Source organism: Narcine bancroftii, chromosome 3, assembly GCF_036971445.1.
Source record: "Narcine bancroftii isolate sNarBan1 chromosome 3, sNarBan1.hap1, whole genome shotgun sequence".
NCBI classification, from domain to species: domain Eukaryota; kingdom Metazoa; phylum Chordata; class Chondrichthyes; order Torpediniformes; family Narcinidae; genus Narcine; species Narcine bancroftii.
This window is the reverse complement of record NC_091471.1, coordinates 245,486,255-245,508,702: the sequence shown is the minus strand read 5'-3', so window position 1 is coordinate 245,508,702 and position 22,448 is coordinate 245,486,255. Positions and strand designations below refer to the sequence as shown.

Below are 22,448 nucleotides of genomic sequence, written 5' to 3'. Positions count from 1 at the left end.
GCATATGCTAAAGGTGCAATACACTGGACAATGAAGATTTTGTCTCCTGAACATTTTTAAGTGTATTTTATAAATTTGGGGCTGCTGAGCATGAAAATCTCCTTAAAGTTTTCTTATCACATCCCAATTTTTTGGGTATAACCTATTTTTTTGTGATTTCCTCTCATATTTTGTCTACTAGTATATTGCCAATATAGAAAGTTGTTTTGGTCAATCCAAGCATGCCTGGGCATGCACACAATGCAGGTGCTATACAAATGCTGTCTTACACCTGGACAATAGCATGAAAGGTATTTAAAGATGTTGCTCAACATCTTTTTGCAACTACATCCCGTGGATTGATAACCTGCTGCAAGCATCCAAAACCATGAAGTGCAACATGTCATTGAAAATTCATTTTCCGCATCCGCACTTTGGCATCCTCCTGGCTGATCGTGGTGCAGTCAGTGACGAACGCGGTCGAAGGTTTCATGAGGACATTGCAACCATTGAAAAGTGGTATTAGGGCAACTGGAATCCATCACTGCTGGCTGACTGTTGTTGGACACGAGAGGCATCAGATGCCGAGTACAGACGAAAGTCAGCGCCAAACATTATTAGGTCAGCATCATGTGTCAGCATCATGATGTGATTAAATATGCTAAATTCAATAACTTAAAATTTCTCCAACTTCCGCGCAGGGGCCATGCTAATCTTCTCTGTATCGTTCCAATTTTAGTATATGTGCTGCCAAAGCGAGCACAAATTTCTCCAACTTCCCATGTGATACGGCAAATCTGAAATTATCATTGTGTTCAGCTTGAAGTACACAAGGCAAATGAACAGAAGTAGGCCATTTGGTCCATTGAGTCTGTTCTGCAACTCCACCCTGAACTAAATTGTTCTCACATCTAGTTCCAAATTCTGGTCTTTTCCCCATATCTTGAATAATTAGATACCCCCTTAAACTCCTCCAATAATCGGGCCTCCACAACTGCTCACAACGAATTCCACATATCCATGACCCTCTGGCTAAAGAAATTTCTCCTCATCTCCATTTTAAATGGGTGCCTTCTCATTCTAAGACTGTGCCCTCTTGTCCTGGATTCACCCACCAGGGGAAACATCTTATTCACATTTACTCTGTCCAATCCTTTCTCAGGTTGTCTCTCATTCTTCTATACTCCAGTGTTGTCTATCATAATCCCCAATTTTTTTTTTGGGAAACAAACCTTTAAAAAACAATTGTTGTTCAGTGAGATAATAAAGGTTGCAAACCTGAGTTATGTTGAAGGAATAGGATGGAAGACTGCTGAATAACAGCACGTGGAAGGAAATCAGTAAGGTCTTGTGGTCTTATGGGCCAATAAAGGGTCCTAAGCCAAAACACTGACTATTTCTACCCATGAATGTTGTCTAGCATTGAATATTGAAGCAATACAGCACAGTACAGACCTTTCAGCCATCGATGTTGTGCTGATCTATATATTCCTTCCACAAACAAAAGTACTAAACCCTCTACTCCATAACCCTCTATTATTTTATCATCCACATGTCTAAGAGTCTCTTAAATCCCCCTAATGTTTCAGCCTCCACCACCTTCCTCGGCAAGGCATTCCAGGCCCCCACAACGCTCTGTGTAAAAAACTTACCCCTGATGTCTCCCCTAAACTTCCCTCCCTTCACTTTGTACTTATGTCACTAGAGTGTTTGCTGATCCTGCCCTAGGAAACAGGTGCCTCTTATAAACGTAGACCTCTATTGTCTCCTCTCATCCTTTATGCACTTCAAAGAGACAAGTCCCAACTCTACTAACCTTGCCTCATAAGACTTGTTTCCCAATCCAGGCAACATCGTGGAAAATCTCCTCTGCACCCTCTCCATAGCTTCCACATCCTTCATATAATGAGGTGACCAGAACTGAACACAATATTCTCAGTGTGGCCTTACCAGAGATTTGTAGAGTTGCAACATGACCTCTCTACTCCTGAATTCAATCCTTCTATTAATGAATTGCAGCATCCCATAGACCTTCTTAACTATCTTATCAACCTGCGTGGCGATCTTAAGGGATGTATAGATTTGAACCCCAAGCTCCCTTAAGCAACCAACCATTAACCCTGTACTCAGCCTTCTGGTTTGTCCTTCCAAAATGCTTCAACTCATACTTATCTGGATTGAAATCCACCTGCCACTTTTCTGCCCAATCCTGCATCCTGTCAATATCCTCTTGTAACCTTCGACAACCTTCAGCTCCATCCACAACTCCTCCAACCTCTGTATTATCTGCAAACCTACTGACCCATCCTTCCACATCTTCATCCAGGTCATATATTAAAATCACAAAATGCAGGGGTCCCAGAACGGATCCTTGCGGCACTCCACTAGTCGCCAACCTCCAGGCAGAATACTTTCCTTCCCCTACTACTTTCTGCTTTCTTCCTATAAGTCCATTTTTTTATCCACACAGCTAAGGTTCCACTGATCCCAAGCCTCATGATTTTCTGGATGAGTCTCTCATGGGGGACCTTGTAAAATGCCTTGCTAAAATGCATGTAGACCACATCTGCTGCCCTACCCTCATCAATTTCTTTTGTTACCAGAGTTCCTCCAGCAATCCTTTGTTTTCTCCTGATTCCATCAGCAGCTTTTGTGTTTCAGAATAATCACCTTGTCAGTTTTTATTCGTGCTTTTTCACAATAAAATACAAAAGCAGGCATTAACAATATTTTTTGTCAGCTGAAGCAAGTCATGCATCTTTCTTGAAACTCAAACATGACTCATAGATTAAATGTTTTTCGTTTCTCAAGTTCCCTTTTCCCAGGCGCGCTGCTATTCTCCTTACTCGCTTGTGTGAAGGGTGTAGCATGAAAATAAAAGCTCACGTTTCTGTCCTCCTTTTACAACCTCTGGAGGCCCCTTGGTGCTTTCAAAGGAGAAGTGAACTTTTTAAAGGTTTACGCCGGATAAACCCAGGACGTTACGCACAGCATCCATAGGAAGCAAGAGGCAGCCAAAGCTTTGGGTCTGAGCCTTCTGTGGAGAAGCACCATGGTTCCAGTGGTTCTCGATCTTTTTCAGTCTAAGGCGCACCAGGCTTCAGGCCTAACATGTCATGGCCCACTTGTGGCAATGACTGAGCAATATTTTCAACTCAAAAGCAGCTCAATAAGCAACACATCTTTCCCTAAGTATGTTATTTAACATTTTTCAAGACCCACATAGTAGAACACTGTGGCCCACCAGTAAGCCATGGCCCACTGTCTAAGCACTGCTTTAGACCCTATCATCTGCGGCTGGTTGTGTGGGCAAGGGCACTGAGGTGAATTCATTTCCATGGGATCCCTTGACTCCAACTGAGAAAACAGATGGAGCATCACGTTAATATCTGTTCTCTCAACTAGATGCAGCTGAACAGAACTTTGAAGAAGTTTCCTCAAAAAGTGAGTCATGAGCAAAAGATTGTGGACTGTCTGCTGACCAACCTGAAAATGGCTTCCTTGTATACATAGCTGCCATCCATTCTAACCGTAAAAGTAAACAGGCAAAGAACCTTTTGTTTAATTAGATGACCTCCTTGAGCAACCCATTGTCCGAGATATTTCAATGAGCAAACGCTTCCAGTTTTATTGGGGTTGCTGACCAGACTTTGTGACTCTGGAAATGGCTTCTCTCTCTGAGTGTAATTGTATGTCAGTGTATCCCTGTGTGCTCCCATAAAATAACTTTACTAAAAAAATATATTTTCAAGATTAATAATGACACAATTCTGTCACACAGGGAAGTTAATCTTTTACACCAACTGCACTAAAATGTAATTGGCACTTAATTGCTCTTTGTAGGAGCTTACTCTGCCACAGAGAGCAGTTCAGAGGAGGCGTTGTTGACTCAAGGGTATTTTGAGGTTGTGAAATATTTTCACTTCCTTTTTAAACTTGCTTTGTCTGGTTTGCCTTCATACCGCAAGGTTGGAAGCTCTTTTGTTCCTCATCATTTTGGAGCATCCTTCTCTGAGAGAAGGGCTCAATTCCTGCAAATGGCCTTCTGATCTCCACCCATGGTATGGGTGAAGCTTAAATATGCAGAGAAGTGGTGAACAAGCCAACCTTAATATAATGTTTTCTTGTAGAAACCTTTTCCTGTGGAATGTTGAGCAACTGGAAGCCACATTTCCTATCATTTCATTATCAGCTTGGAGACTGTATCATTGCTCAAACAGTAATGCACTTCTGAGTTCTGTCCTTTGTTTACGTGGAGGATTATTTATCCATTAAAAAAAAATTAAAATAAAAACATTATTTACAGTCCAGTAGAAACTGATTCAGGCCATTTAAACCCAAGCCGCCCAATTTCAAGTTTGTTTATTATCATCCAATTGCTCAAGTACAACCTGACGAAACAGTGTTCTCTGGTCCTTGATGCAAAACTACGCAGTCACCAGACATGATGCTCATACAAACAAACAATACGTATGCGAGAGGTTGGACACCAGCCAACATGGTTGCCTCCAAGGCCAGCTCTCGTGAGAGGTTGGACACCAGCCAACATGGTGACCCCCAAGGCCAGCTTTCATGAGAGGTTGGACACCAGCCAACATGGTGACCCCCAAGGCCAGCTCTCGCGAGAGGGCGGCCACCTTAGATAGGCCCGAATGCAGGAATGCTACTGGATTTGTTATCTTGCATACCTGTTTGGCTGCAACAAGTAAAAATTTTGATTCATCTGCAGATTATACATATGTTTATAACAATAAACTCTCAATACTTATTACATGCTGAGTGAAAAAAAAATCACCCACAGGTCCCTATTAAATTGTTCCCCTCACCTTAAATTTAGTTGTTACAGTGCCAACAACCAGAGTTCGAATCTGCTGCTGTCTTTAAGGAGTTTGTACATTCTCCCCGTTTCTGAGTGGGTTTTTTCTGGATGCTCTGGTTTCCTCCCTCCATTCAAAATGTACCGGGGTTTAGGCCAATTGGGTGAAATTGGGGGGCACGGGCATGTGGGCAAAAGGTTTGTTACCGTGCTGTATGTATGTCTGTTAGTTTAAGATTCCCCTATCCTTATCCATGTCTTTCATGATTAAAGTTGACTGTCAGCCTCCAATTCCCCAAGGGACAAATTCCAACATATCCAATCTCTCCTGACAACTTAAGTCCTCCGATCCAAGTCCATCCTCCTGAATAATTTCTGCACCCTATTCAGCTCAAAGACACCCTTCCTATAGCTAAGTGACCAGAACTGTACACAGTTCTCCTCCAAGTGGGAGTTTTTCAGTTCATGATAACATCTGCAGGAAGTGATGGTGTCGGTAAAACATAATCATTTTCAGCTGACTCCTTCTTCAGTTATCTGTGTGCTCTCTGTGCCCAGATTAGAGAGGATGCCATTTTCCATCGTAATTTTAACATTTTATTTAGAACATGGTAGAAGTTGATTCACGCGTGCCATCCAATTACACCCAATTTGACCTACAACCTTCGTACAGTTTTGAAAGTTGGGAGGAAACCCACAGAGGTCACAGGGAGAACATATGAACTCCTTATGGACAGTGCTTGATTCAAACCCAGGTCGCTGGCACTAATTTAGCGTCATGCTAACTGTTCCCACCCCATATTGAAAAGCAAATGTCTGCAAAAACCTGAAACAGTGGCAGAAGTTACCAGAAACTCTCAGTGGGCAACCTGTAGAGGAAGTAGTAGAACTAGCATATCAGATTGATAACCTGTTGACGATACCATAACATGAGCGACATCAGATGCTGGAACCTGCAGCACAACATGATCTGCTGAAGGTACTCAGCAGGTCAACCAGCACCAGTGGGAGAAAAAGAGCCGTTAATGATCTGGATCTGACCTCGTCCTCAAGCTTGAAATAAAAACTGACAAGGTGATTATTCTGAAACACAAGCCTGAAACATTAGCTTTGTCTCTATTCTTGTTTTATAAAGTACACCATTTGACCTGCTGAGTTTTTCCAGCATTGTGTTTTGGCTTCAATCAGGGTGTCTGCAGACTTCCATATTATACTCCTGAGTTCTTCTAGCAGATTGTTTTAAGACATGATCACTGTCTGAGTGAAATTGCTCCCACAGGCCCACAGCTCCAACTCAAAGGGTCATCCACTTAACACTTTAACCCTGTTTCACTTCAGGATGAACAACTTGCTGAGTATCTCCAGGACTTGATCTTTTTGATTTAAACTTTCCATTGATTGGTGCAGACTAACCTGGGTCTATGAAAAATGCAAAAGGATGCTGATGGTGTCGGTATTTGAATATGGAACTATGTGTGATAGTTCAGATTCTAATCACCAATGTGGATATGAACAGATGGTAGTGTAGGATGACTGTGACTGGCTGAGAGCGTAGCCACACCTACTGGCAGGTCTTAAAGGGTTGCTCCTAGCCAGACAAGGTCATTCTGGACTGGTCGACCTACTTGTGATACGCTCCAGTCTTTTAGTTAATAAAAGCCTTGGTTTGGATCAACAAGTCTTGGGTTCTTTCGACGTGCTCTACACCATGATGTTGTGCCAAGCTACGCTGCTACAATCTAATCCTTCCCAACCTCACACCCATAACCCCCTACTTTTCTTACACCCATGAGCCTTTTGAATGTGCCTATCGCACCAGCCTCCATCACTCTTGGTGTAAAACATGTACTTCTGGCATTATTGTGATCAGATGTTCACTTTGGTCATCATGGGCCTTCAGTATCATTAATAATGAATGGTAGACCTTCACTGGGATGTTGCCTGGATTAAGGCATTTTGATTACAGGGAAAGGCTGGGTTGGTAGAGGTGATCTTTTTCTCATTCTGAGGGCACCTAAGATAAGCTGGGGAGATGTAGAAAACTCAGAGGGGATCTGAGGAGGGAGGCTGGGGAAGTCTGAGACCTTTTGCCTGGGGAGATGGCGGAGGGAAACAATCTCACCATATTTAAGAAGCATCTGAATGAGAACTTGAATTGCCAAGGCATGGAAGGCTATTGTGGGTAAATAAGATTAGTGCAGGTCGGTTTAATGGGGAACAAGTTTACCATTATAATCATCCAATTGTATAAGGACAACTGAATGAAATAGTGTTTCTTCAGTCCTTGTAAAAACATGCACACACATACAGTACATAGATGTATCACACATATTTACAAGCTATTTATATACAGTAAATATATAAAAGTAATTAAATATTGTTAAATAAATAATATGGTCTCAGAGGGATTGTACTAGCAGTTTATCGTAAGTAAAGCTGTAGACACTGTGTTTGAAGTAAAAACACAAAACTCTGGAGAAGCTAAGCAGGTTAAACAGGATACTGACCAGCTAAGCTTCTCCAGAGTTTTGTGTTTTTACAAGCAATTTATCAGTCGTTCGTCAGTCTTACTGCCCGCGGAAGAAGCTATTTCTCAGCCTGGCGGTTCTGGCTTTGATACGTCCGTACCTCTTTCCCGACGGGAGTAGCTGGAAGATGCTGTTTGTGGGGTGGTAGGGGTCCTCAATGATTTTGTGAGCCCTCTTCAAACAATGATCCCGGTAGATCATTGGGGAGTGCCAGGGTGTGTGGGTGGGGGGTTGGAAGGGAGACCCCAGCGATCCTCTTTGCCAATCTTATAGTTCTGTGGAATGACCTCCGATGCAATGTTCTACACTACAGCACCATTCAAAATGTACCTGGGGTTGTAAGTTAATTGGGTGTAATTGGGTGGCACGGGCTCGTGGGCCAAAATGGCCTGTTACCGTGCTGGATGTCTAAATTTAGATTTAAATTTAATTGCATCTGTGTGTGTGCACTGTGGTCTGGAGATTCATTGTTTTGTCAGGCTGCACAATCAGATGACAATAAACTGCTCCACTAGAAGTGACACAGAGGCTTGATTATTATTCTGGCCACATATAAGGGATGATGAAATGTACTCAGAATAGAAGATGGAAAAGATTTCATGGAGCTATTTTACAGAAGACCAGATCAGTTATCTCCAGAGTCATTTGGGAATCCAGACATTTTCACAGCACTATGTGGGATATTGCTTTGTGCAAGTTGGCTGCAAATTCAGATGCTGTAGTCATTTGTGAGTTGTACAAAGAATCAGTTTAATTGTTTAACAATCAAGTTTAATAAATCAACAGTTCGGTACAGATATCTACGGTTGAAAACACCAGCCGACAGAGAGAGAAAAAGCAACTGCCAAGCCTTGTTCTGCCAGTCAGCTGCTTGGACCCCATCACACATGTTCTCCCCCTCTTGAGAGAGCCCGAACCCCCAAATGGCGGTTCGAGAATGAAGTGGCCCGATCCCGCCATAATGCATTGTTTGTTATGTGGTTTGGTGGATTCTGAAAATGGTACCAAGCCATACTATAGCCATGTAAATCTTTCTCCCAGGAGAAGTTAGTTGCAATGGAGTAAACTGATTAAGAACATTGGAGAGAGAACCTGTGATAACAACCGTGTCAAAATCAGAAGGATGAAGGTGTTACTGGCTGGTGGGCGGGGGGGGAGGGTGGGTGTCAAAAGTATCTCAGGGCAGGTCCTGATGAGAAGAGGTTTATAGGATTACATGAGGTTAAAGTACCGTAGATAACATTTAATATATGTATGGATAGTCAGGGTCCATATCCCAGGGTGGAAATGTCATATGCCAGAGGGCATAGCTTTTAGTTGAGAGGGGGAAAGATGTGTGAAGCAGGTTATTTTTGATTAGTGGAAGCATATATACTGGGGAAGTGGTGGGAGAAGATATAAGAGCAAAATTTAAGAGGCATTTAGACAGATACATGGAGAGGCAGGAAATAGCGGGATATAGACTCTTTACAAACAGATGGTATCAGTTTAATTGTCAGTATCAAGGTCAGCACTGACATTATGGGCAAAGATCCTGTTGTGTGCTACTGTTCTATGTTCTAAACATTGGTTAGTTCAAGAATAGGGTGTATGGGGAGTTGAATGAGTTTGCAGAAGGGGTGTGATTGGGTTGGGGGGGGTCTTAGGAAGGCATTATAGGCTGAGAATGACCAAGTGGTTTGAGCAGGACTTATCTTCCTGATAGAACAGCTTGTTGAGTGGTGTCACAACAACAACCTTGCACACCCCATTTGCAAAACCAACAAGCTGATTGTGGACTTCAGGAAGGGGAAATCAGGAGAACACAAACCAATCCTCATTGAGAGGTCAATGGTGGAAAAGGTTAAGATATTCAAATTCCTTGATGTCAGCATCTCTGAAGATCTGTCCTGGGGCCTCCATGTTAATGCAATCATGAAGAAAGCTCGCCAGCAGCTATATTCCGTGGAGGAGTTGGAGGAGATTTGGTATGTCACCAACAACTCTTGTAGATTTCTACATGTCTGGAATGGAGGTGCCAATAAACAGGGCAGGAAAAAGCTTCAGAGAATTATGAACTCTGCCAGTGACATCACAGGCACCAGCTTTCACTCCATTGAGGACATCTACAAGAGGTGGTGTATTAAGAAATTAGTCTTTGTCCTCAAGGCCCCCAACACCACCACTCTGCTACCATCAGGAAGGAGGTACAGGAGTCTGAAGATGAGCGCTCAGTAGCACAAGGACAGCTTCTTCCCATCTTCCATCAGGTTCCTGAATGGACAATGATCCACAGACACTGCCTCACTTTCTCCTATTTTCTTGCACTACTTGTTTAGTTTTGAAATTTAATTTCTAGTAATATTTGTCTGTGACGCTGCTGCAAAACGATGAACTTTGTAACAGGATCATGATAATATATTCTAATTTTGATTACAAATTTCTAATTTCTCCTTGTCCTTCAGAACCAGTACCAGGAAGAAAGAGCCCCCCTGGTGTGAGGAAGTTGGAGCGGATGGGGGCATCTAGTGAGGGGCCAGTCAACAACGTGAAGGTAAGGACGCAACATTCCTCAGTACCCTCCACTGATCATGGTGCCTGCTTGGGTAGGGTTAGGGTTAGAAGATCAGGGATCAAGTCAGCCTTCAAAACATTAATACAAAAATGTACAGGCATCAATTTGTTGGCCTGGGGAGGACATGGTCCACAGATTCTCCATCCTGGGACAGTTTGGTGGAAGGTATATTCATTGTAGAGGCAAGAGATAGCAAGGGAGTGTAGCCTCGCACGTTCCTGGGTTCTGGCTGCCCAGCTGGAGACTGCGTGCGGTGGCCGTCTGGATTGGGTGGACAATGGATGCTAGGTGGACTGGGAGAAGTAGGTTGGACCATGCAGAATTCATAGACTGTGAAGGCAGCTGATCTCCAGCACCATCTCCACATTCTCCCCAGGATCTCTCTCTCTCTCTCTCTCTCTCTCTCTCTCTCTCTCTCTCTCTCATATATATATATATACACACACACACACACACACACATTCTCTCTTCCCTTTCTCACCCCCTTTATCTTCCCTCTCTTTCCCCCCTCTCTTTTCCTCTTACCCTTTCACGCTTTCTTTTTCTCTCTCTCATTCTCTCTTTCTCCTCTCCCTCTCTTTCTCCCCTGCTCCCTCCTTCTTTTTCTCTCCCCTTCTCCCTCCTCTCTTTCTCTCTTCCTCTCCCCTCTCTCTCCCTCTATCTCTCCCTCTCACCATCCTTCCTTCTCTCTCTCTCTCACCCTCTCCCTTTCCCTCATCCTCTCTCCCTTCCCTTTCTACTTCCCCATCTCCCTCACCCTCTCCCTCTCCCCCCTCCCTCACCTTCTCCTTCTCTCTTTCCCTCTCCCTCTCGCACTCCCTTCATCAGAACCCTTTGAGATAAGTGCACAGTCCTGCTTCATAATAAATACTCTCCTTCCGTTTCTAGAATCTGATCAAGAAAAGATGGAAGAAGAAGAGTCAAAGCCAATCGGAACTATTGGAGTCCCCACACAGGAGGAGCAACAGGTAGGTTGGTGGCCCGCAGCAATAATCCGGATTTACTGGGAGCAAAGAAAAACTTTCTGATGTGGAGTTGTGACACCCCACAATAGTCAACACTCAATCTGTCCACCGGAATAGCGTGGATCTCCCAGTAGCCACCCATTTCAATTCCCCATCCCATTCCCTTCTGACATGTCTGTTCAGGGTGTCGTGTACTGCCAGACTGAGACCATCCAGAAAATGGAGGAACAACACATCACCTTCCGTCTGGACATCCTCCCTGTCATTAACATTGACTTCTCTGTTTTCCATTAGAACCACCCCCCCACCATTTTCTAACCCCTGTCTCCTTTTCTCTAGCCCTGTCTCTCTCTCTCTCACTTCCCTTTACTCTCTGTCCCCTTTCACAGAGCCAAAATCAATTCTTGTCTTTGCTCTTATAATATACAATTAACACCTTTTGTCTGCGGGTCTGGACTGATCCATCTCTCATTCTTTCCCCAGCCTTTAATTCAGACGCCTGTTTTTTCACTCAGGCCTGAAATGTCTTGATGGACTATCCAAAGTCTAGAAGTTACCAAACTGATTGGCTTTTATTACCATAAACAAAAGGCTTGTCTCATGTTACTGACCCGAGCTTGTTCTGGGGGAGGGGTTATATCATAGCCATCTTTATTAGGGGAAATCAAAGGGAGGGGGAGCGCGGATACAATCAGCAAGGGGTAGGCCAGCCATACACATACAAAGAGTATTAACTGTTATGCATCTTTACCTCCCATGGACGCTGCAAGACCAGTTGAGTTCCTCCAGCATTTCTGTGTTTTGACTGCAATCCCAGTGTCTGCAAATTTTCGTGTTTCACTTCATATGAGTATATGCAAGGAAACTACCAATTGCAGAGTCTCACAAAATCTTTAAAAAATCACAACGGTCTTAACCCCTTCAGAATGATGATTATGCAAAGGTCAAATCTTGAACCCTTCCTAATTCTAACTCACTTCTCTCTGTTCCATCCCAGGCACCAGAGCATCCAGAAGATAGGAGAGGCCATCTCCTATGAGTCATTGACAGGCTCTTTGTGTCCAATAGAAACACTCGATCTGACTAATGAGACGAATGTCATTATCAGGTCACTGCACAGTAGTATTCTGGGAGAGAAATACTGCTTTGAGGTAATTTTTGTGTGTGATTGTGATCTAGCGGCTGCTCCACAAGAATATATTCATGGGCTTCACACCGGGTCTCTATTTCTTAAAGGCTAAGGCATCTGGAAGTGGTCATGTCACTGTGGATGGTGCAGTGAATTCATGCACCCACATCCACACACCTCATAAATACATTAACGGCAGCACATTTTGTGTAGCGGTTAGTATATAGCTGTTACAGCACCAGTGGTCCATGTTTAAATCTGGTGCTGTCTCTAAGGAGTTTGTATGTTCTCCCCATGTCTGTGTGGGTTTCCTCTGGGTGCTCCAATCTCCTCCCACCCTTCAAAAAATTGGTTGTAGGCCAATTAGGTGTAATTGGGTGGCACGGACTCATGGGCTGAAAGGGGCTGTTACCATGTGGTATGTTTGAAAAAAACCACACACTCACACAGAGAAACACACACACACACACACACACACACGCGCGCGCGTGCGCATGCACGTGCATACACACACACACAAACAATTCAGCAACCCAGGTTCAATCCTGAGCGCTGGTGTTTATTTGTGTGCAGTTTGCATATTCCCCCTGTGACGGTGTGGGTTTCCCCTGGGTGCTCTGAATTTCCCCAACATCCCAAAGATGTGGAGATGGATTGATAGGCCACTGTAAATTGTCCCTTTATTTAGCTAAGTCGCAAAACTACAACAAAGGGTGGGGGGAAGAGGTGGTTAATGGGCATATGAGAATGAAGAACTGATAGAACCGTTCTGTTGGGAGTCAGCTGTACAGACAATGGGCCAAATGGCCTCTGTGTTGTTGTCAGTAAGTATATCTTGCAGGCTGCATCATTCAGTGCCTAGCAACAGGTAGGCATTGAATGAGAAGACTATCCTATGAGAAAGAATGCCAATAAGAGTTTCCAATAAATCTAATAGGAGTTCATGAGAAAAACAAATAATCTGAACCTTCTTCAAAGGAGTAAAATACGAAAGTGGTTGAAGTAAAAACATTGCTGGAGAAATTCATCAGGTCACAGAGTGCACTTTATCTTCTTTGGCTTGGCTTCGCGGACGAAGATTTATGGAGGGGGTAAGCCCACTTTATATAGCAAAGGTAAAGATACAGAACCAATGTTTCAACTTGAGCTCTTCATCAAGGTGTGAGCAAAATGTAGGCAGAATTCATGAGATGTCTGTTAAACCACAAGTGTGCTGAGAATGTGGAACTAGGCTGCCATCGGTGCTCTGTGGCTAGTAAGGGATTACTTAAGGTGGCATGTGAGTGGAAAGAAAAAGAATAAGGTTGAGAACCACTGGCTAGTGAGAGGGATGAAGAAAGGGAAGATTATGTGTGTGTGTGTAGGGGTAGGGAGGAGAACTGGGGTGAAATTGGGATGTGTGTGGGAGGAATATGGTAGAGAAGCAAATACCGGAGGAAGTCGGATAAAGGTGAGTGGAGGAAAGTTTAGGAGGGACGTCAGAGGTAAGTTTTTAACTCAGAGAGTGGTGGGTGCTTGGAATACATTACTGGGTGGCTGAGGCTGGTAGAATAGAGACATTTAAAAGACTCTTCGTCTGGCACATGGATACAAGAAAAATAGGGGGTTATGGGTACGAGGTGAGTGTTGTGACCACTAGCCTACTGCAGGGGGTGATCCCTGTACCTGTAGGAAGATCACCGGAGGACAGACTACTCCTGGTCAGCTGTCAATCAGCCGACCTGAATAGACCTAACTCCACCCGGCCAGCTGTAAATCAACCGCCCGGGATATTATCCTGAGCCAGTCACTCGGGAGCCACCAGTACAGCTACCACTTTTAACTGAATAAAGCCTGTTGTACAGTCTTCCTCGAGTTTTGTGTCTGCTTCCTGCTTCAGCAGGGCCTCACAGTGAGTTTGGTGTGGAGTAGGTTTACATTGATTGGCACAACCTCATGGGCTGGAGGTGCCGTAATTTTGATGTTCGAAGAAGGAGAGTACCATTGGTGAGAATCGCAGTCTAGGATTCCCAGCCTCACAGAATTTCCTAATTCGTGGACTTTTGACAAGTTGACCATCCCCACCCCCAACAGGGCCTCAAGACAGGCCTCAGAAATCTCATCTTGAATTTCGGGAAGAATCTCACTGACTCCAGTGACAAGATTGAATGTAATTCGAATCTTACAGATACATCATGGTGACAGGCTTTTCTGGCCCATGAAGCCCAGACTGCCCAATTAACCTATAGCCTCTGTATGTTTTGAAGGGTGGGAGAAGGCCAGAGGATCCGGAGAAAACCCACACAGGTCTCAAGGAGAACATACAAACTCCTTACAGACAGCGCTAGATTCAAAGCTGGGTCACTGGCGCTATAATAATCTTGTGCTAAACTACTAAAAGATGGGTGCAGAGAAGATATATCAGGATGGGGTGTTTACGACCCACAATATAGGAGTGGATAGGGTACTATGGAGAAGGATAATCTAGAGCCCGGTGGAGGGGAGGGAGTCTTTCAAGTGTATTTGGTTCATGAACTGCAAGGACCCGGACTTAGTTCATATGATGCATTTCCTCTGGTTCCATAAGATGCCCCAGACGGATTTGGTTCCTGTACTGAGAACATTTATAGCTGGTGATTCTTTGGAATTATTTATTGTCAGATGCTGAATCCTCAGGAATTATGTGCAGTGGACGCTGGGATACACACATTCTCAGGAAAGCATAGAGTGTGGGGATTGGAGCTGAGGTGGATGACCTTCCATAGTGGAGCAAGTTCCCATAGTTTGTATAGCATCTTGATGCTCCTCCGTTCCTGCTTTGCCAAGACTCACCTGTCCCTTTGCACTTTAGGTTATTAACTCCAGGGGAAGTCGCTGCTTTGGGTGTACATCAGCTGCTGAAAGAGACAAATGGATGGAGAATCTGCTGCGGACGGTCCAGCCCAACAAGGTAAGGACAGAACAGGGGGGGAAGTGAAATGCAGAAGTCTGCAGATGCTGGGATTGTAGTGAAAAAACAGATGCTGGAGGAACTCAGGTAAAGATATATTACTGATGCTTTGGGTCTGAGCTCTTCCTCAAGGTATGAGTTAAAAAAGAGAGACAGGTTGGGAAAAAAGGGAAAGAATGGGGGGGGTGTGGCATAGGAGTACAGACCCACAGACAAAAGGTATTAATTGGATATGATAGGACAGGAGAGAGGAAAGGTGAGAACAGATTCTTCCATTGTCTAGATCTGTTCTTCATTGCCAAGAAGTAATGTTTTAGCTAAGAATCACATAGGTGGATCTGGAAATAGACCAGTTCAAGTCCTGGACATTAAATGAACTGTGTTTTTTTTTGCACTAGTTCCATAATTAATTTCGGCCAAGACTTATTGAGCTTAACTTCTCCAGATAGGATTTAAACTCAGGTTGCTTGATCAATAATTCAAAACAGAGGCAGCCCATCTCATCAAGCAAACAATCTGCTGGAGGAACTCAGCAGTGAGAAAAAAGGAATGGTAGACGCTTCAGCTCTGAAATCCTCCCGATGAAGGGCCGTGACCTGAAACATCAACTGTTCTTTTTTTTCCTGGCAGCTCGATCTGCAGATTATTGCTCCACGTTCCACTATCTACAGACCCTTCTGTCTTCTGGCTAATGCAGTAGTTTAACCTTCGTGCTCCCATAGGCCAAGAGCAGTTTCCTTCCAACAGCAATCAGGCTCTAGACCCTCTCCCCTCTTATTGCTCTCATCATAAATTACTGCATCACCACAATAAGGCCCACCTGTAATGCCACCTTCTTTACCTTGCACGATGGTAACTATGAATATTTACTGTCTATCTATCTATCCATCTACCTACCTATCAATCTTATCTATCTGTCTACCCATCAATCTTATCTGTCTATCTGTCTATCTATCTATCTATCTATCTATCTATCTACCTATCTATTTGTCTGTCTATCTATCTATCTATCTATCTATCTATCTATCTATCTATCTATCTATCTATCATCTATCTATCTATCTCTCTATCTACCTATCTATTTGTCTGTCTATCTATCTATCTATCTATCTATCTATCTATCTATCTATCTATCTATCTATCTATCTGTCTATCTATCTGTCTATCTATTTGTCTATCTATCTATCTATCTATCTATCTATCTATCTATCTATCTATCTATCTGTCTATCTACCTATCTATTTGTCTGTCTATCTATCTATCTATCTATCTATCTATCTATCTATCTATCTATCTATCTATCTGTCTATCTACCTATCTATTTGTCTGTCTATCTATCTATCTATCTATCTATCTATCTATCTATCTATCTACCTATTTGTCTGTCTATCTATCTATCTATCTATCTATCTATCTATCTATCTATCTATCTATCTATCTATCTATCTATCTACCTATCTATTTGTCTATCTATCTATCTATCTATCTATCTATCTCTTTATCTACCTATCTATTTGTCTGTCTATCTATCTATCTATCTATCTATCTATCTATCTATCTATCTATCTATCTGTCTATCTACCAATCTATTTGTCTGTCTATCTATCTATCTATCTATTTATCTATCTATCTATCTATCTATCTATCTATCTATCTATCTATCTATCTATCTATCTATCTATCTATCTTCCAATCTATCTGTCTGTCAGCCTATCATTTGTGTCTATAATGTCTCTTTACCTAAGTTCAAATCCAAGTTTATTTTAATTATTATAATTACTATTGTAGATATTTATTTTCTAAATGAACTACCAGTTCAGCTGCAGCAAGTAGGAATTCTGGTGCACATGTACATTGCACAATGTATATGACAAGCAACACTTCATCAAAACAGAGAATGCTGGAATGGCGCAACAGGTCAGACAGCATCAGAGTTGAGCTTCTGAATTGGCCAAGGCAACTTCCGAGTGTCGATTGACTGAAAATGTTCAACATTTGTGGAAGGGGAAATAGAGCCATAGAATTGGGTGCACAAAGCAGTCAGCGTGGTGCTATTTACAGTGCCAGAAACCTGGGTTCGAATCTGGCGCTGTCTGTGTGGAGTTTGTACATTGTTCCTGGGTTTCCTCTGGATGCTCCAGTTTCCTCTCCCCTTCCAGGTTAATTTGAGTGCAATTGGGCAGCACGGTTTAAATCGCTGGAATCGGCTCACACCGTACTGTAAATAAATAAACAGATAGATAAATAAGTAACATGATAGCACAGAAACAGGCCTTCCAGCCCATCTACGTAGGTGATGTTTCTAGTCTTTGATCCACTGAACCTTTACAGTATATTTCCAGAGTCTGGAGCGGGGGTGGGGGGGGGGGGGTAGAACTACATCCCCCAGGCCAACTGTGGCCTGCTGCCCATTTTTAAGTGGCCCGTTAGAAGGAAATAAATGGCTCCCAGTCCAACTGCTGTTGGCTCTGTACAGGCTTTAAACGGCTGGTGGTTGAAAACTTTAATGTGCGTAGCCTGTGACTCCCTTATATTTTTCTGTATGTGATCCACACCCAAAAATATTTGGGCACCCCTGGTCTGGAATGTCTAGGGTTTTGGAAGTGTAGTGAGATTGTCTAATGGTAAAAGTAAAAAGATAAAATGTTCCATTGTTGTCACATAATATTTAACATGTAGAATGTAACATACATGAAATTCTTTAACTTTATCTACTGTTAAGAAGACAGAGAGTCGCCACTTTGTCCAGCACCCCTCACAGAAATGAGGCTCCAGCAAGGAACAAATTCGCAACCTCTGGTTTACATGACCAGTGCTTTAACCACCGAGATATCAGAGCCTTTAATAGGAGCATCCTCTTGATTTCCACCTCCTCTCCTAACCATCTTATCTCCCTCCTTGATGTTTTACTCAGGACAATCGTGAGAGGGTGGAGAACATGTTGAGTCTGTGGGTGAATGAAGCAAAAGACTTGGCGTCCGGGAAGAAGTACTTCTGCGAGCTGCATCTTGACGGCTGTCTGTACAGCCGGACCACCAGCAAGCTGAACAATGGGGAGCTGTTCTGGGGTGAGCACTTTGAGTTTAACAACCTGCCCCCTGTGAAGGAAGTCACCCTGCACCTCTTCAGGGACGAAGAGAAGAAGAGGAAAGAGATGAGCGCCCTAGGCACGGTGACCATCCCCGTTGCCGAGGTCACAGGGCGCCAACATGTGGAGAGGTGGCACACCATCAATGTCCAGACTCTCGGCAAGGGCAAGGTGGTCATGCCAACCATCAGGTTCAGCTTGCGCTACCAGAACATCAAGGTCCTGCCCATGATACAGTACAAGGAGTTTGCGGAGTACCTCATCTCCAAGCATACCTCCCTGTGCACCATTCTGGAACCGGTCTTGAAAGTGAAAGAGAAGGAAGAGGTGGCCTCTGCACTGGTCCATGTCCTGCAAAGCGTCGGCAAAGCCAAGGTACGTGGGCACTTTGAGCCTCCAAGCTGGGCCTCATGGGGGCCAGCTATTTTAATTCCCGCTCACCATTACCCACACACATCTGTCTATGTCTTCTCCATTGACATGGTGAGACCAAGTGTAAACCTTGCGGTCAACCTTCAACCCAATCACTGAATTGTCCACTCACATCTCCACCAGGTTCCCCTGCTTCCATCTTCACCTGCCTCCATTCTCACTTTCTTGTGTCACCAGTGGTCTCTTGCCCTCTCTTCTTCTGTTAGCACAGCGGTCAGCATGATTCTATTACTGTGCCAGCAACCTGGGTTTGAATCCTGCAACGAGTTTATGCATTCCCTTTGAGTCTGTGTGGGTTTCCTCCCAGCTGCTCCGGTTTTCTCCCACCCTCCAAATTGTGCAGGGTTATCGGTTAATTGGGTGCAATGGCACAGGTCTCAATGGCTAGAATAAGTTCACACCAGTTTGTAAATAACATTTAAAATTAAATATCACGTTTTGGCCCCTCCCCAGTCCTTCTTTCATTTATTTCCCTGCTTATTTACTTGCTCTGTCCCCTTCCCATTTTAGTCTTGATTAAAGGTTCCCAACTGAAAAAAATGACTGACTGTTGAGAGGATTTTCCTGTCCTATACCAGACAGAGATGTAACCAAACAGAATGCTCTCCACGTTAGCCCTGTAAAAAATTTTGGTAACATTTCCAAATCTCCTCAAACTCTACATGAAATCTAGCCACTGACAAGCCTTCTTCATGATTGCATTGATATGGAGGCCACAGGACAGATATTTGGAGATGTTGACACCAAGGAATTTGAAGTTCTTGACCCTCTCCCCTGCTGACCCCTCGATGAGGACAGGGTTGTGTTCTCCTTACCAGGTGTAATGTGACAAATAACATTTAAAGAGAAGGACTTATTGACCTACTCATTATGAACTATTTGGCCTTTTGAACTCTTCACTTTTTAAATTAGATCTTGGTTGATCTGACCTAGGACAACTTTCTGTCTGATCCCTCTAATCTTTGATTCCTCTCTCGCCCAAATATCTACTGATCATTAGCTTGAACGGCATCAATGAGTAACCTGTCTGGAGAAGGGAATTCTAGAAATGGATGATAAATTCAACTTTTCTGTCCCATCCTTCTCCCTGCCACTAAATCCACCCTTTCTGGCTCCGTCTCCCTTCTGAAGGACTTCCTGATTGAATCTGGGATTGCGGAAGTCGATCGTTGTGAAGAAAACCACTCAGTGCTCTTCAGAGAGAACACCTTGACAACCAAAGCAATCGATGAATTCATGAAGCTGGTGGGACAGAAGTACCTGGTGGAAACTCTCGGTAAGATTGAGTCAGCCTCCTCTCGGTGGCTGGGTGTAGACTAGATGTTTCATCCCACCCCAACCCATCATTGGTCAATCTGATCGATGCTTTTCCATGGTCTTTACATGATTGGATAATTATTGGCTATGATTCAATGGATGCTGTTTCTATCACTAATTTTATAGAATTATTAAACATTGTTGTCAAGTACCATATATATTTGTGTAATAGTTGATCCCATGTAAAAGTAGACCCCCATACTTTTGGCCCGAGCCACTCACCCATCTGAGCTACTCATGCCCTGGGTGTGGATCCTCGCCCTGGACACCTGCCTGCACATTTGAGCTCCCAACGCCCTGACTGTGGATCCTCGCCCCAGTCACTTGCCCACTCATCCAAGTTCCCACACCCTGACTGTGTATCCTCACCCTAGCTGCTCCCCCACTGAGGCTCCCTATGTCCCATCGTGAACGCATGTCTCGGCTGCCCAGCCATCTGAGCTCCTCAGCCGCTCAACCATTTGAACTCCCGACGCCCCGACTGTGAACCCTCACCTCGGCCGCTCGCCCATCCAAGCTCCCGATGCTCTGAATATGCACTCACCACCCGGTCCCGGCCATCAGAGCTCTCGATGATTTGAACGATGCAGGTCATTACCACGGTCAAAAGTATGACCCATGTAAAAGTCAAAACCCCGTCCAAAATTTGACCAGAGAAATTTGTCCAAATAACTCAACTATTGCACAAGTATGTACAGTGACTGAATATTCTGGTTTGATTATCACTTGGTCTAAATTAGGAACTCCCTTACCAATAACACACGCATTACAGTGGTCCAAGCACATTGCCATCTTGTTGAGGGCAATATTGTGGTGGTGGTGGGGAACCTTCAACACATGGATTACAGTGGTTCAAGCGCACAACCATCTTGTTAGGGGCATCTTTTAGGATAGGCAATAAATGCTGGTCTTGCCAGTGTCACTCACAATGAACTGAACTGAATTTTAAAAGAGGCAGAAAAGGGTGCAGGTCAAATGCAGCGGGTGGGACTCAGAGCGCCAGTGACTTGAGTTCATTCCTGACTGCAAGATTCAAGATTGAATTTCAAGATTCGATTTCACGTTGTGCACACAAAATAGACCAAAAAATTTCCTTTGTTTGTCCTGCAGAGTCATCAATGAATCCATTGTTAAAACAAGAAAGAGAAGTCAATAGAGAGTCCATTTGGAGACATCAAGGGTCTCCTCTGATGTCACCGCCTTCAGTGGCTCCCACCCCCCCCACTGTAGCTTTTGTGGCCACAGGGTCTGTTGTTCAGTGGTGAACCCAACAGTGTTGTGCCTCCAAAGCACACCTCATTCACCCTTCGGCTCCTGAGGCATTTCAGGGAGTGCCCGCTCGCTGCCGCACTCTCAAGGACCTGATGCTGCCTGGGTGGAGTTTGCACACTCCTCTTGTGCACACTTTCCCTGGGCGTTCGGGTCCCCTCCCAATGGCAGGTTATCAACCATTGTAAAGTGCCCCTCATGTGTGGGTGAATAGAATTCTGAGAGGGGTTGGATGACAGGGAAATAATTAGGAGAGCAGGATCATGGGAATTGCTCTGGAGCTTGTATGAACTCAATAGGTAGAATGGCCTCATTTTAGAAATATGACATATTTTATTCAAAGGTATGGAGTGATTTTTGATGACTAATTATCGTTTTACCTAACATATTAGATATAGACTAGAGCAGGGGTCCCAAACCTTTTAGATCATTGACCCCTTCCAGGAATCCTTGCTCCCTAATAGACGCCTAGGCATTTAAAAACATTAATAAATAAATAGATAGACGTTCAGTTTTCATGTGGATTAGTGAGGGGAAACTGCATACCATATGCATGGTGCCCAGGCCTCCCAGCAACAACCTAAACTTTGTTGCAACACCCCAGTTGCCAAGTAACAGATCTGTAAATTAACCAAGCAAGTGATGGGTCCAAGTCTTCAGCATCGGTATGGTGGCTTCCCCATTGAAGAAGCCGGCTTGCGCTCCCAGGACTCCTGGCAAGAGCAGGGACATCGGGCTCTGGGCAGGAACGGGGCAATCAGGCTCTATAATTCTTTTGACCCCAAAAGTTCAATCAAATTTATCAATCCCCCTTGCATTTTTGACCTCTTGGATAGTCCCATTGACCCCCCCCCCCAGGGGACTTTGGAGACCCCTTAGACTAGAGAATGAAAATCAACATAATGGCAGGTGACGGAAATCGGAATAGCAAGCAGAAGATGAGGGAAACACTGTACAGGTCAAGCAGCATCTGCGGAGAATGAAGTGAATGGAATCTCCGAGTGAAGATGCTGCTGAGATTGCATTTGTTGTTTTTATCCAAGAGGGTCATCATCACGCCTGAAGTTTGGCATCACTCCGTGGGATAACTGCACCGTTGGAACATCACAAAAGGGACGAGGAGTCGGCCATCCGGCCCCACGGGCCTGCTCCGTCATTCAATAAGATCACGGCTGATCTGGGCGTGAACTCAGCTCCTCCTCTTCCCCACACTATTATTACCACTAATATCCAAAAAAAACCTCTCTGAATCTTAAAATACATTAAATGAGGCAACTTCTGCTTTCACAACTCCAGCGGTTTCATTTACTATTCATTTTCCTCATAACCTCTTTCCCATTCTCCCTCTGGGTATTCCAAAGTCAAGGGTCATTTTCACCTCTCCTATTCCCCCCTCCCACAGACCCACATGCACATGTATAGGCATATAAACGTGTGCTCAA

General features: G+C 44.0%; 1 protein-coding gene and 1 pseudogene across 4 annotated transcripts in view; one reads left to right on the top strand and one right to left on the bottom strand.

Annotated features, from left to right (window-relative positions):
• Nucleotides 1-22,448, top strand: part of LOC138758445 (ras GTPase-activating protein nGAP-like) — an 84,635-nt gene that overhangs the window by 36,245 nt on the left and 25,942 nt on the right. For all 4 annotated transcript variants that reach the window (XM_069927361.1, XM_069927362.1, XM_069927363.1 and 1 more), the window contains 6 exons: nt 9,768-9,856; nt 10,766-10,845; nt 11,840-11,993; nt 14,802-14,900; nt 17,815-18,363; nt 19,552-19,696. In XM_069927361.1, coding sequence (XP_069783462.1) covers nt 9,768-9,856; nt 10,766-10,845; nt 11,840-11,993; nt 14,802-14,900; nt 17,815-18,363; nt 19,552-19,696 — 1,116 coding nt within the window. The remainder of the gene's footprint in view (nt 1-9,767; nt 9,857-10,765; nt 10,846-11,839; nt 11,994-14,801; nt 14,901-17,814; nt 18,364-19,551; nt 19,697-22,448) is intronic.
• On the bottom strand, nt 649-742 carry LOC138759702 (U6 spliceosomal RNA; annotated as a pseudogene).